Source organism: Balaenoptera physalus (genome assembly GCF_965194825.1).
Source record: "Balaenoptera physalus genome assembly, chromosome: 4".
Taxonomy (NCBI): domain Eukaryota; kingdom Metazoa; phylum Chordata; class Mammalia; order Artiodactyla; family Balaenopteridae; genus Balaenoptera; species Balaenoptera physalus.
The window spans coordinates 67405709-67420460 of record NC_138891.1 but is presented as its reverse complement, the minus strand read 5'-3'; the positions used below and the strand labels follow the sequence as shown (position 1 = coordinate 67420460).

Here is a 14752-nt window from a genome sequence, read left to right as displayed (position 1 = left end):
TCCCCTCCTAGAAATGAAAGATAAATGGCATAGATATAAACTTACATTTGTCAGAATTGATTTCCTGTTTTAATTGAGGGGTGTAACATATCAGTCTTTTTCAGCAACAGAAACATGTGTGCTCTGATTATATCTATCAGTCTTTCTTGGATTAGGGTAAGTCTAAGAAAGGAGAGAAACAGTGACAGAAATACACTCCCCAATGGTATCTTTTCACTTCCCTTAAATAGATGCAGGATTTTTTTCTTTTTTTTTATGTGTAATTAGAAGCTAAAAATATCAATAACGTGAAGTACAATTTATGCTGTGACTGCCCTTTCAAAGTGAGCCCTTTCTTGTCTAATTCAGGTTGAGAATTCCTGCCTCTGGGGGTTTTTTTTTGTTTTTTTTTTTAAATTTATTCAGCCTCACATCTTTTGGTGAGGTTTTCACTTTCCCTGCTACTTGAAAAGTGGTCAGGAAATTCTTTTTTTAAAATATGAGTCTCAGGTCCCCAAACTGTTTGTGGCAAGTACCTCCCAGTTGTTGACAATCAACAGAGCGGTGAAAATTAACCCACAAGACTGCACATCTGGAGGCCATAGAACAGATACCCAAACTGGTGAGCCATATGAGCTTCATCTCTCTGAGAGCCTCAGACTGTTCTTAAAGCCACTGTGAAGCAAACATGAGCCAGAAACCTCCGTGTCTGCCATTTACAAACCACATCTATAGCTGTCATATGGTTCCTAGAAATATGCAACAAATGTGATCAACCAATTAACCAACCAACAAACTGGCCAAATAAGAATAAGCAAAATGCAAAGCTATACAATTTTCATGAAAACTCCAGCTATAATAAAGAGGGATCTACAAATTAGAGAAGTGAGGAAGTGGTGACATAATTTTCCAGGCCCATCAGTTAAGTGGTCTTGACCTTAAGATTCTACTTTTTAATCGTCATCGAAAGATTAGAAAATATCCTGAGGAAGAGAAGACCGGGGTGGGGGGGTAGAGCTTAGTGGAGGGTGTAAATATGCTGATAATGGCATAAAATAGCCTCCAAATATGTGAGAGGCTGCATTAGCAAGAGGGGTTGAACTGTTCTCTGTGCCAGTCCCTCCCATAACCTCCTATATGCAGAGTGGCCAAGACGTAGAGGTCAGCTCTAGAGAGAACCCTAGGCTGTCTCAGACGGGAAGCTTTAAGACAGGGTCTGGTCTAATGACCAAACTGAGAAGCTCAGAGAAATTGGGCAATTTGTCCATTGTCACATATCTTGTTCATGTTTAGGCCAGGGAGAGCTACCCCAGGATCCTGCCTCTTTCCAGTACACATGTTCTGCGGCTAAGTCAACTTCCTCATAATTAGAGCTACACAAAGATGTGATGGATAAGCCCCAGGGAAGTCTTGAAGCAGAGGCCAGGCTGGAGGACCACATGGAGTACCTAATATCAATTCCTGCATTGGAGGAGGGGATAAATAACCTCTTTTTAACGTCCCACCAAATCCGGAGATCCTATAGCTCGGAGAGAGAAGAGTGTGAAGCCCAGATACAGGCAGTAAGAATAGACCCCAAGAGGACAATTAGGCTGCAGGAGGGAGAGTAGGTTGCCTACTTGTGGAAGTCTTCGATGCAATGGATGAGGCCGCCAGCGTCCACGGTGAACGGGATCCCATCCAGGCTGCGGTGGCACATCACGCAGGTAAAGCAGTGAGGATGATAGGCCTTCCCAGTGGCTCGGAGAATCCGCTCCATGATGGGCTTGGAGCACACGCTGCACTGCTCCAGGGTATTCTGAGGAGGAAAAGAAAAATGCCAACGTTAGGCTAAGACGTGAAGAGCTCCATTTATGTAGTAACTTACAGCATGACAAGCACTGTTACAGAACACATGGGCTCATGTGCTTATCACAGTATTTGGAGGAAGGCAGAGTGTATATCTTTATTACAGAGAGAATGAAACACAGATGGATCAAGTGGCTTTTCTAAGGTCATGCAGGTTCTGGGTGGCAAATGTAGGATTTAGAACTCATGTTGTCTGACTTCTACTCGTGTTCCTTTCCAATACAGCAGGGGTAATAGCAAACTTTTCTGTAAAGGCCCATGTAGTAAATACTTCTAGCTTTGTTAGAGCAACTCAATTTTGCTGTAGTGGCAAGAAGGCAGCCATAGACAGTGTGTAAGTAAATGGGCATGACTGTATTTCAATAAAACTTTATTTACAAAAGCAGGCTGGATTTGGCCATGGCGATAGTTTTGACCCCTGAACTACACAATCCGGGATCTCCACTGGAAGAATACTTCTCTATTACTTCTAAAACTTGGTTAGTCATCAAAATCCTAGTGGGGTCACCAAGGACCTTAACATTTTAGAGTGGTCTTTCTGACGACCCACACTCGCAGAGAGCATGCTGGTTGCAGAACCCAATCAGAGCTCAGCATAATCAATGAGGCTTTTGATCATTTAAAGCCTTGATTCAAACAACACCATCTCCACGCTTAGTGTTGTGAACTCTTGATGGAAATGTTGAACCTAGCGGGGTTCCAGTTTTGAGAAATGAATTAAGAAAGTCAATTTATTTGACCTTAAAAATATGCTCAGCTTTAAAAATAAATCCCCCCCCCCTTGAAAAGGGATACCATTTATTGAGTCAGGACTCAGAAAGATTGATACAATTAGCTGTTAACTTTCCATCCTTGCCTAGAATACCATGCTCTCTTACCAACAGCCATGTTTCACATGTAATGTGCTATATCTCAACTGAGAAGTCTGGACTGACTCAATGAGTTTACGATTTAGAATAAACCTGGGATGGGGATCTGATTAGAAACATGTGGAACTCGAAGGGATGTGGAAATCAAGGAGTAATTTCCCTCTTACCACTGGAAACTTTAAATGGGCATGAGGCAAGGCGTGCCTGTAGGTAGATAACTAGTGTGCTGATGACAACTACAGCAACAGTTTCTGACTGGTTTCTTGTTTCCATCTCTCTTCCTGTAACACTTGCCCATCCTCACAGTGACTTCCAGTTTCCTTTCTAAAACACACATGTGACCAAGCAGCTTTCTTGCTAGAAAAACTTATATGGCTCCACAATGTGAAAACAGCTCGTTCCTTACCTGACATGCAAACTCCCTTTTTAGGCTCAGATTACCCTGATGTCTCAGACTGCTCACTTTTGTTCAAACCTACGAGAAACTTCCATACTTCTGTGCATTGGCTAATGCCTAGAAGGAATCACAATTTGCTATTTTGACCTTTCAAGGTACAGGTCAGAAGGCATCTCCCCAGTAAAGCCTTCCTCAATGCCTTCAGTAGGAGTAAATTGCTTCTTTCTCTCCCCTTCCTGAGCACTTAATTCATGTTGCTTAAAGCACTTACAGTGTTCACTGTATTGAAGTTATTTGCACATGTGTCTATTTCCTCTACTATACTGCAATTCTTTAAGGGCAGGGACTATGTCTTAAGAATGTATTTCTCTGTTCCATGCTTCACCTGGTATACTACCTGGAATAAAAAGAAACTCAGGATGAATATGTGCAAAAAGAATGAAGGAAGGAATATTGTTTACATCCCACTTTGGCATCACAGTGCTGGCCCGATTCCCCTAACTCTGGAATCCAGAGGACAGTAAATCCATCACCGTCCTCTCCTCCAAGTTGCGGTTGCTGGAGGTTCTGAAATTGCTTAGTATGCCTCTGGTCACAGTCTAAACTCATGGAAACTATTAACCTATTTTCCCCCCATTTTGAAGTGGTGAAATTAAAATAGCAGAAGAACATAAGATGAGAGTCTGGAGATGACGATGGTCTCGACAATGAAGGCCCTGGTTCTTTTCTACCCTGGTGATCTGAGCTAATGTGGCTGGAAACTGTCTTCCCAGGGTTTGTGTTTTGCTCTTCTGTGGGTTTTCACTTTTTTTTTTTTTTTTTTTAAAGCCAACCCTGTAATGGAGTTGAACAAACGAGAAAATGCTTGACCAGAAAATATTTTTGTTTGCATTGAGGCTTGGCTGCAAGATTCAAGCCCATTTACTCAAAACCAGCAGCAGCATATAAGGTAGAGTCAGTTTCTGAGGAAAGACTTTATGGTCCATGTTTAAAGAACAGGTAATCTGAACATTTCTGCTACAAAGGAAGAACAGTGTAAAATATACCTAAAGTGAGACTATTGTAAAATGCCCCTAAATCAGAAAATAAAGGCTCCAAGAATGCATCTGACTAGAAGCTTGGACTAGCAAATGGTTGAGGAGGACATGTGACTCTTCCTGAGCCAGTTCTCTTTACTGTATTCTTCTCCTTTCAGTCTTCAACTGGCCCACTAGGACCCTTAGACATATCTGCTCCTAAAGAAAGGATAAAGACTCTTTAAATGCCTGGGAGGAGGGCTCTGGAGTTCCTCTAGTCCAGACCTCTGATTTCCCAGGTGAGAAAACAGACCTGGAAGACTGATACAGCTGGGACCTGAGTCATGGAGATGATTAGGGGCAGAGGATGGGTTGGTACCCCAGTTTCCTGCCTCCCAATAATTCAGATAGGTATCTAATGAATTCATTATGTAGCCATAGAGAGACAAAGTTGCTAGATGAAGAATATGAATTGTCCCTCTGGATTTGTCAACATCTACTGTATGACCTTAGGTAGATGATTTCTTCTCTCTAGACCTTGGTTTTCTCACCTGTAAAACAATGATTAATTCCAACTCTGCAATTTTGTTACTCCGTGATATATCAGTATTAACAGAAACAGGTAAAGTTCAATGTTTCCATTACTAGAGATATACTAAAAACAACTGGACAACCCTTCATCTGAGGCTTGAAACGAGGGTTCATGTGTTAGAAATCTGGACTATCTAAACTTTACTTTACCTTACCACTTGGAATTCCAGAAATTGCTAGTGGTAGAATTTTAAGCACGATAGAGAAAGATCTTTGTGTCTTTTTATAGAAGGTTATTTTAAAGCCAGACTAAAAGATACACTCTTTATATAAACATGAGGCTTTTCTAAAGTAGGTTAAAATGAAACGGTTAATAAATAAAATAGTATTTAAGAAAATAGAAAAAGAAATAACAAGTCTTCAAGCAAACAAGTGGAAGAAGGGTGTCTCTAAGTATATCTACTCAAATTACATCTTGTATGTGAAGCAGGGGTGCCAAGTTTGACAGACGGGAATTAGGGAGGAAGAGGACACTCCAGCATAAGAACCTTCAAAATCAGTAGAGTGCTTCATGGCCTGGCTCTGGACCCATCTCTACTGGGACCCCACCCGTGGAGCCCACCTTCCAGCTGCCACACTGAGCTCTCTGCCACATCTTTAATAAGCTGTGTTCTTTTACAAACCCAGACTACCTCACATCCTTCTTTGTCTAGAGAAGACCTACTCATTCTTCAAAGTTAAGCTCAAACATTACCTCTTCTGCAAAACCTTTCGTAATTCTTCCTTTGTTATACTCCAAGCAAAATAAGTCACTTCTTCCACTCCCATAGGATTGTATGATGCTTCTATGACACCGAATATAATAATGTCCTTGATTTAAAGGTTTATGTCAACCTCCGTGACCAAACAGTGGCACCCTGCTCTCCCCGTATGGAGCTATAGTCATAGGTTGAGTTTGCTAGGAATCAGATTCTGAAACAGAGCTTTGCACTAAAGAAGTTATTGAAGAGTGGTTTTGAGCTCATGCCTGTGGGTGAGAACAGGAAGCATCTGGATAGAGGGAGGAATTGAACTATGGTTCAGTTATAACAAAGGCTTCTGATGGTTTCACGGAGAACTCTGGAGTTCGGATGGCTCTGCAGAATTGTCTTTCCTTGAAGCTAGGGGGTAGGGCTTTTATACCCCTACATCTGCCAGCCAATGGATACGGGCTGCTTGCAAGGAAGAAGAGAGGGACTCAGCTGTGAACCGTCAGCAGCCAACAATCCCAGCCAGTGGGGGAGTGAGAGCCTCAGTCCTGAAGGGGGTCTGGGCAGTGCAATACAGCAGTCACAACAGTAAGCATCCTTGCCCAGGACCTCCATGGTCCATGACACATATTAGGCAACAAGTAACCAGGTGTGAAACACCTTCTAGATTAAGCTGAAAGAATAGTCTAGATTTTACGCTTTTTAAAAATCCTAGGCCCTGTTTGAAGATTTTTAAGGATTTTTTGAAAATGTTTTAAGCAGTTACTTCAATGAGAGTGTGGTTAACAAGAGAAGATGTTAAGAGTAGCAGAAAAACCAAGAAATTATTTAACTGCTAAAAGGCACAGCTTATCAACTTTTCTGAAATGATGGCAATACAACTGTGATTAAAAACAAAAAGTTAAGTGAAAGTAAAAATAAAATCACCAACAAACCTTGTACACAAAACTCCCAAATGCAACTGTTTTTAAATTAAGAGATACAATCTGGTTGTATCTTTTCTGTCCTTGGATATTGTATAAATAAATTCTCTAATCCACAGTCAGAAGAGCTGGAAGAATCATCTGAATCTAAATGAAGCATACAGGTAACATAAGCATTGACTACTAGTTATATGATGGAGAAAATAATATTTCTAAAATTTATATATTACTTAGGTGTATGTGTGTTCGCTGTTGAAGATTTTAAATCAAGAGACATAAATATTTGAAGATTTGGAAGACCATAAAGTATTGCCATTTAGAAATGTTAAAATTTTCATTTCATAAAATTAAAATGTGATCTTATATTCAGTCTTTATTGTTTTTTTTTTTTTTAGGTACCAAAGCAATACTGGAACAGAAAAGACTCTTGGAAAGATTAAGGGTGACATCTCATGTTCTACATACAGTTTTGGTCTTGTTGAGCTAAGAATAAAAAGAAAAAAAAAAAGGAGAGTTAGAAAATATGAGACTTCTAAAAGTCTTTAGAGATTATTCTGGTCCATAAATTTTCAACTTCCCGCACTTGCCTCCCTCTTCCATAATCCTTTGTTCAGGGAAACAATTTATCAAAGAAGCACATCCAAAAGAGTCCAAAATCACTTCTGGATGAAGAACAGGAAAGGATGAAGCCTGTGGGGAATCCATATAGTACAGTTTAAAACCCATCCATCTGGTCCACCTACCAGATTCAAGAAACTAAGGTGCAGAGAGGGAAAACTACTAGTGGAAGATTTGGAATTAAGAGTATAGGTCTAATTCTCCATCCAGTGGATAACCCCACTGTTATATCACAGTATACCTATTCCATATTTCAGTAGCCATACTTCACATTACAAATATAAGGCTGACGACCTGCAAGCTACATGCATATAAATAAAGAGAGGAAACACGTTGAGATCTTAAGATAGTTCGTCTACCGTCGATTTCATTGGCTCCCACGGGGTAGGACAGAAAATTCATTGTTGGATCCCTAGCATCTACAACAGTATTCCTTGCATAAAATTGATGCTGCACAAATATTGGTTTCATCATGAATAAACTCTGGATACTTGCTGTAAAATAAAATTATTCTATTTAATCATGCAAAACAAGTCTCTAGTGCAAAGCTTCTCAACTGGCAGGCTAAGACACAGTGTGCCTCAAATGGGCCCCAGGTGTACCATATTTGGGAGGGTCAGAAGGGGCCAGAGATTCCATAGTCCCTGAGCAGTCACCTTTGGCCAAGAGAAGCCTCATCTACTCACGCCAGTGTGCTGAATGAATGCCATCACTTTCCACATGAATCGTGATGTGAAAGAAGTTGGGAAGCACAGCCTAAGTGTAGGTGTTCCCAACAGAATAGCAACGCGGTACAGTAAGAAGAGAACAGGGCTATGACTCAGCAAGCTCCATTGAAATGCCATTGACATTATTTAAACTCAAATAATTGTATTACCTACTTTAATTCTGGAATACAAACTTATTCTTGATTCTGGTAATCAAGGCTTCCCAGGTAATGACAGTACTTCTGGGTTTCCTTCGCAAATGAAGACATCATTTTATCTTGGTAGTTTTCCTAATAAGCCTGCAGTACAAAACTGCCCAACATCTCTGCCTCCCAGTGAGGCACGCATTATTTACTGAAAGTTTTTGTGCACTTTCCAAATGTCCTTTGCCTATATCTATATCTTAAATCGAAATCTATACTGTATTTATATCTAATATGCGTTTCAAAACAGACTGAAAATAACAATGGTAAGCCTAGTGATATCCCATCCCTATGACTGTGATTTTCCAATTAGAATCAAAATTCCTACTCTGTAGGTGAGAATTCTGATTTTTCAAAACAGGAAAAATTTTGAGTCAATTTATCAAATGGCATCAAAACCTCAAGATGTATTTTCTTTTGATGTCATTACCGCCACACACAAAATGACAGCTATGAAACATGCAACTGAAAATTCAGTAAAAGAACTTCAACATTCTTATTTCTGTCACTTCTGTTACTCTTTTTGAGCACAACTCTTTGCATCCAACGCCTGTGTTACCTCAGCTTTCTCATAAATACCCTTTAAAAAAACTTTTCACATGATTTTCTGATGAGCAGAGCTGCCTCCCCACATAATTTAACATTGCAGAAAGCCTCAAGAGTGGGACAAAACATTTAACATCCTGGCAGGTACGGCTGAAGAGAGAACAGACGGACACCATGCCTGCCCGCAGAGGTTCCCACCATGGTAGGAGAGGTAGACACTTCTGTAAATAACTGACTAGAGGCGAAGGGCACAACAAATTGCTGCTATAGAGGAATGAGTAATGTGTGATGGGAACACAGAGAAGAGGGTAATTACTTATGAATGGTGAGGGAGCAGGCAATGTGGTGGTGATGTACGATTCTGGGAATCTATTCTAAGTGGGATTTGAGTTGGCTCTTGAAAAAAAAAAACCCACATTATAACAGTTTTTGGAATTAATGTTGTGTTATAACAAAAGTCTTCATTATATAAGTCCCAGATATGCCTACACTGAGACAAGATTCATTTCACAGGAAGAATATCGTAAGAAAATCAGTGTATTGGGCAGCATTGGTAAAAGGGAACTCAACATTGCTAGAGATGCGTGTCTTTGTGTTAAACTAACTCAAACAAAACATGTGTGACTATTAACATAGAATTTAGGGAAAACAATTCTTATAAGATTTTCTGTTTATATTTGAACTAAATAAACTGGATTTAAAATTAAGAAATGTGTCTTAAAACCACAAGGGAAAAAACCCACAGAACGGACACAAACATCAAGACAATTAGATCATTTTATTCAATTTTGCCATGAGCCACAAATCACATTCTTCACAAAGTAAATAATGCCCTCCTGTTTATTCTGAAGCACTTAGGTTGGGCTTACAATCTGAGCTTTAGTGAATTAAAAAAAGAATCTCCATTAAAGGACATTTAGTTTGTCTATACCTTCAGGCCCAGAGAGGTGCTATTTTACCTTAAAATGTGTAGCCCTTGTGGAATGCTAGTTCGTTCAAAACAAAAACAGTTATCTTGAACGTCTCCTAACCCTTGAGAAAAATGATGGGGGAGCTGGGACTTGATGAGCGTGTCAGACCTTTATGCCAGGAGCAAAATTAAAAGATCACAGCACTCCACTGAGATTATTGTGAGAGGGGAAAAGAAGAGTAGAATTCCTTTCCTTCCAAGCTAAGTCAGATCATAGACTTCCCTTTACAACATCATTAAGGTACAGTCTGTTGGGACTTGTTAACTCAGGAACCAGAGAAGAGTCTGTGATGTGAGGTAAGAGAATTACTGGTAGATTTAAGAGACCTGGGTTTGAAATCTAGGCAACTTTCTTGACCTCTTCGATCTTTTGTTTCCTCATCTAGTATAGAAGAATGAAAATATTTACATGGCAGTGTTGTAAGGACTAAATGAGATCACATATATGACAACAAGTACACAGTGCCTGGCTGTATAATAAATGTTAGTTTTGTGTGATTCTTACAAATTCTAGGAGAGTAGAACATATATTGAATTAACTTGACATTCCTTGATCATTTAATTAAATTATTATATGTAAGCACTACATTTCCAATTTTTTGTTTTACCATCAATTCTCTTATATTTTACATCTCTACTTAAAGAAATGGATTATTGAAGGAATTCTGTGCATGATACTCTGGGACAACTGGATTACATAATATCATAAAATGGGCTTCTGGATTCCTAAGAGGTTTCCCCCCTACTTCCATGAGAATTTTGTGGAAAAGCTGTTCTTCCTTTTATGTAAAATTATTATACTTCAAACCCTTAAATACCTTAGATCTTCATAAAAGTAATTTACATCATGTTACACTCGCAAAACAAAAACTGACACTTTGCTTTGGTAGAGTTTTTAAAGTTTAGTAACTGTACCCAACCAGGACCTCATTTGATCTCCACAACAGTCGGTAGAATGGTAGAATTCTTATCCCTGTTATATGCCATGTGCCTATAAATGTGGTTGGATTTGAAACCCTATGTCTTTTAAGTCCAAAGACAAAGTTGTTCATTCTTCTACTTCACACTGTTCTCCAATTAACAGATTTTTCCTATCTCTTGCTATCTGGTTCCCTTTAATGGCGATTACATTGAATGGAGATATTAACCTTTAGCAAACTGCTGTGCTATATAGCCTTTCACAAATACACAGTTTGCTTGCACTTGAAAAAAATCATTGAAATCATCTTGCCCAACTCTCTCGCCTTATATACTAGGACACTGCATTCAGGGAAGTTGATTGCCTAATGTTGTAAACTAGTGAAAGAGCTGAGCAGTATATAGAAACCAAGGTTTCTAACCAATTACCTTGGCTTCTATGTAGTGCTCTTTCCAAACCCCATACTAGATCCTTTTTGGAGTACCAAAACTTTTCTTTGGTGTTCCAGCCCTTGTTAACGATAAGAATATGACAACTCTTGTTGATTAGTTATTGACAATTATTTACATGACCAATGGAAAATCATTAGGTGGAGTATATTACATTACTTGGGTTTTTGTCACTGTCAAAACAAGGCTGTCTCACACTGATAAGTATAGAGGTTCTCCGGCCAGTAACTCAGAGGAGCTAATCCTAAACTCAGCATCATGGCATGATGTATTAGGTCCAGCTTTTATAATGCCTGCTATTTGCAACTTGTAAACAGAGGTTATTAATAGACACTCAGACCAGTTTCACTGAGGCAGACACTTTGCAGAGTAGCTAGAATATCACGGCATCTTGAACAAAATTCCATAATCTGAGTGTCAATTTTCTCATCCACAGAATGAGATATAATTATCCTGTCCTGTCTACCTCCCAGAATTGTGATAATTAAATGAGATGAGAAATTTAAGATTCACTCTTGAAGAATGTAAAGCGATGTAAAAATATTGTCATAAAGTTCTTTTCTCTGGGTAAAATTACTGTTCCACGTGAGAACAGAGCCTAATTATTAGTTCTTCAGTTTCTGACTAATCAACTGAGAGGTTACTTTGCGTTACTCTTATTACTGGAGAGAAGAAAATATGATCTGTACAAACAGACATCCACAATCCTATGTATATTGAGTTTGAGAAAATACAGTGTGTTTTTTTCCTTTCATTTTTGTTTTGTTTTCAACAGACATTTTTCTTATTATATTTTTACATACCTGGAACACCTGATAAGTGATGGACCAGTTACATACCAGGCATTTAGGATGTACACAGAGAAGTCTCATGGAACATGTAGTTTACTGCAGATACACTTGGCAGGGTCCCTAACTAAACCCCTGATACCTGTGCCTGTGAGGTACCATCTTAATCACCCTCAATCATGTTCCCTTCAATTTAGAGTAGACAGGAGGTCCTGATGGGGAAAATGACTTATCTTTGGGTCCCAATACTAAGCCCAGCACTATTTGAAACTGGAATTGTTGAAATAGATGTTTATGGAAATCCCGCATGGTACAGTGACAAAGAGAAATGACCCTGAGCCAAGGGCTGTGCTCTAGTCTTGCAAAGCCCAGCCACTGGCAGGGAGGCATGTGCAAAGCATTTGCTTCTCTGGGCCTAAACTCCTTCACCTCTAAAATAAGAGACCTAAGTTAATAGACCTCTTGGTCCCTCGAAACTCCATGATTGCTTTGAGGCTGAACAAAACTTTCAATAGGGCAGGGCTCATTGTCTTGTCCACTGCTTCACCCCTAGTTCACTGAAAAATGACTGGCACATAGAAGGAACAGAATAAATATTTTATTAAGTCAGTAAATGAATGATTGGGAATGAATACTCCCAAGAGTCATCCAACAGCACTTATTCCCATAGACAGACCTGAAATTCCATCACCATCCTCAGATGGCCTTCCATCACCACCCTATGTAAGCAGTCCCCTCTCCTGAGCCAGACTCTAGCTCATGACCCTGTTACTTTCTTCACAGTCCTTAATTACTATCTGATATCACCTCCTGGATTTAGTTGCTGACATACTTAGTGCTTATCTCCCCACCAGCCTGAGACATGACTGCATTCACAGCCTGTGGAGCAGTACTTAACATATAACAGGAACTTAATTAAGTATTTATTGAATGAAAAAAGTAAATGACATTTAACTACCTAAGGTCTCTTCCAATTCTTGGGTTTTTTGGTTCTACCTCAGCAATAGTATATTTCTCAAAAAATCAGTGCTACAAACTTCGCTAAGAATATAAATTATCTGAAGTTAATTACACAACATAGTAGGTAGGACAACACTCTTTATACTTATTGTATCTGTCTACCATGGGTAACTGACCCATCCAGGGGCAAAATCTAAAACTGGGGTTTCAGTGATGTTTTCAGCCCCATGTATACATAGCAATGGCTGCCTGCCTGTGCATTTCAGATCAGAATTAAATCTATTGTGAATCATCCATTAGAATCAAGAACTGCAAGCAGAGACTAGAAATGTTCCCAATACCATTCTGCTCACGTGTCGGTTCCCTTCAGAACTGCCTGAAACTCAGCTCTGCCAAGATGTTTATCTTCTACCTGGCTTTATGAATTGCAATTACTTCCTAAATTATAACAAGCCATAAGTGGTCTGAGCCAAACAACTAGGGTCACAGAAGGTCTCTCCTTGTACTTCTGGGGATGACAGAAAAGCTTGTTTGAACCAAACTTGATCCTCTTTCAAAAGAAAGAAAACGTTTAAGCCTTTAACTCCTGGGAGTGGCAAAGAGAACAGCCAGAGGGCCATGAGCTAACTTCGATTCTCTAGAGATCAGTCTAACAGATTTGGCAATGATTTGGCTTCTGGTGAAAACAAGCCCTTCTAATTATACTTCTGCCAGTGGAAGACAAAAGACAGCACCATCACTTAGAAAGACCATGATGACATGGCAACATCATGGCTGCGACTGTGCAGTTTCCTTCTGAGCAGAGCACTGCCAATGTATATGTCAAACACTGGGCTCTGGCACCTATTCATAAGAACGTGACCTCCTGAAGAGTACAAAGTGAAGCCGGTGAAGTGATTTCCTTTCCTTCAACTGTATCTTGGCTGTAATATTTTCTGACACGAGAAATAAAATAATTCCATGTTTTGGTTCCTCTCTCTACCCTCACCGTGCCGGAAGTGGTTTACATTAAGTAGGTAAGAAAGGCAGAAACAACTAATATAGGGTTTTCCATTCTGTAACTGCTGAAAAACAAAGGGGACAGAAAATACAGATGTTTTCTCTTTGCTGCTACAAAAGGGTGGTGGACTAACTCTTTCAGTGTCTCTGGAATGCAAATTTTCTTTCACAGTTTAGCAGTCTTTTTTGGATTTCAGCACAGTGAACTAACACTTTCCTGGATTCCAAGACCTCCAGAGAACCAGATGGATGAGAGGAATTGGGAAAAAAAGAACCCACGCTACTTGAAAAAGGTATGAATTTCTCACTCTGCATCTAGCCAAAAGCTCTGAAAATTAGAAGAGTGAAATCACTTTGGGTTTGTTCAAATGCATGCCATCCTAGAGTTGTTTGTGGTGGGGTAAAAAAAAAAAAAAATCTAAAATGATTTGATGGTTTAGAGTTTGCATTCAGTTTAAACTAGGAAGCAAACTTTAACAGAGATGATATGTTTACTATCAAAGGCAGGAAAGAATGTGGATGGAGATTACACAAGAGCATCATCCAATATGCCTGTGCTCTAAAGCCAGTCACTGCTCCCCAGTGCCGAACTTTTTAACTTGACACCCAAGGCCCTTCAGGATATTGTCTTCCCTTCCCTTTCCAGGCACCTACCCCACCATTCCCCCAATACGGTCTTTAACCTGTCAATCCAAACTTTTTAACACTTCACACGCCTTGTTCTTGCATGATTTTACATCCACTGTTGCCTCTGCCTTGAACATTTCTTAACAAGTTAGATGGCTCAGATTTTATGACCCAGGGCATGTGAATGCAACCTTTCTTACTAATCGTTTCCCTACTCTTCTGTTCTTTCACGGCACTGTTCATAACTTCATGATAGCACAGACCCTGTGTAGAGTGTCATCTGTCTATATGCTATGACACAGTGTACTTTCCAAAGATGTGACATCAACACATATCTCATCCCACATACTCCTCTTCTAGTGTGACGGATCCTGACTGTCCATCAGGGAGAGATGGATGCCCGGGAGGACATTTGTAACTGCCTGGCCAATGGAATGCGGTAGAAGTGATGCTGTATGACTCCCAGTGCTACTCATAAAATGAGAGATGGTCTTCTTCTGAGACACATACCTTTGAAGCCCTGAGTTGTCATGTTAGAAGCTGAGCTACCCTGAAGCTGCCACGCTGAAGAGACTACACGCAGATAGAGGGAGATGCCTGAAGAACCCCAGTTGTTCTAGAACAGGTACTCAAGTATTCCCAGGCTGGGCACCA

General features: G+C 39.8%; 1 protein-coding gene across 8 annotated transcripts in view; it reads right to left on the bottom strand.

Annotated features, from left to right (window-relative positions):
- Positions 1-14752, bottom strand: part of LPP (LIM domain containing preferred translocation partner in lipoma) — a 692297-nt gene that overhangs the window by 20954 nt on the left and 656591 nt on the right. For all 8 annotated transcript variants that reach the window (XM_082461500.1, XM_082461502.1, XM_082461505.1 and 5 more), the window contains one exon: positions 1599-1777. In XM_082461500.1, coding sequence (XP_082317626.1) covers positions 1599-1777 — 179 coding nt within the window. The remainder of the gene's footprint in view (positions 1-1598; positions 1778-14752) is intronic.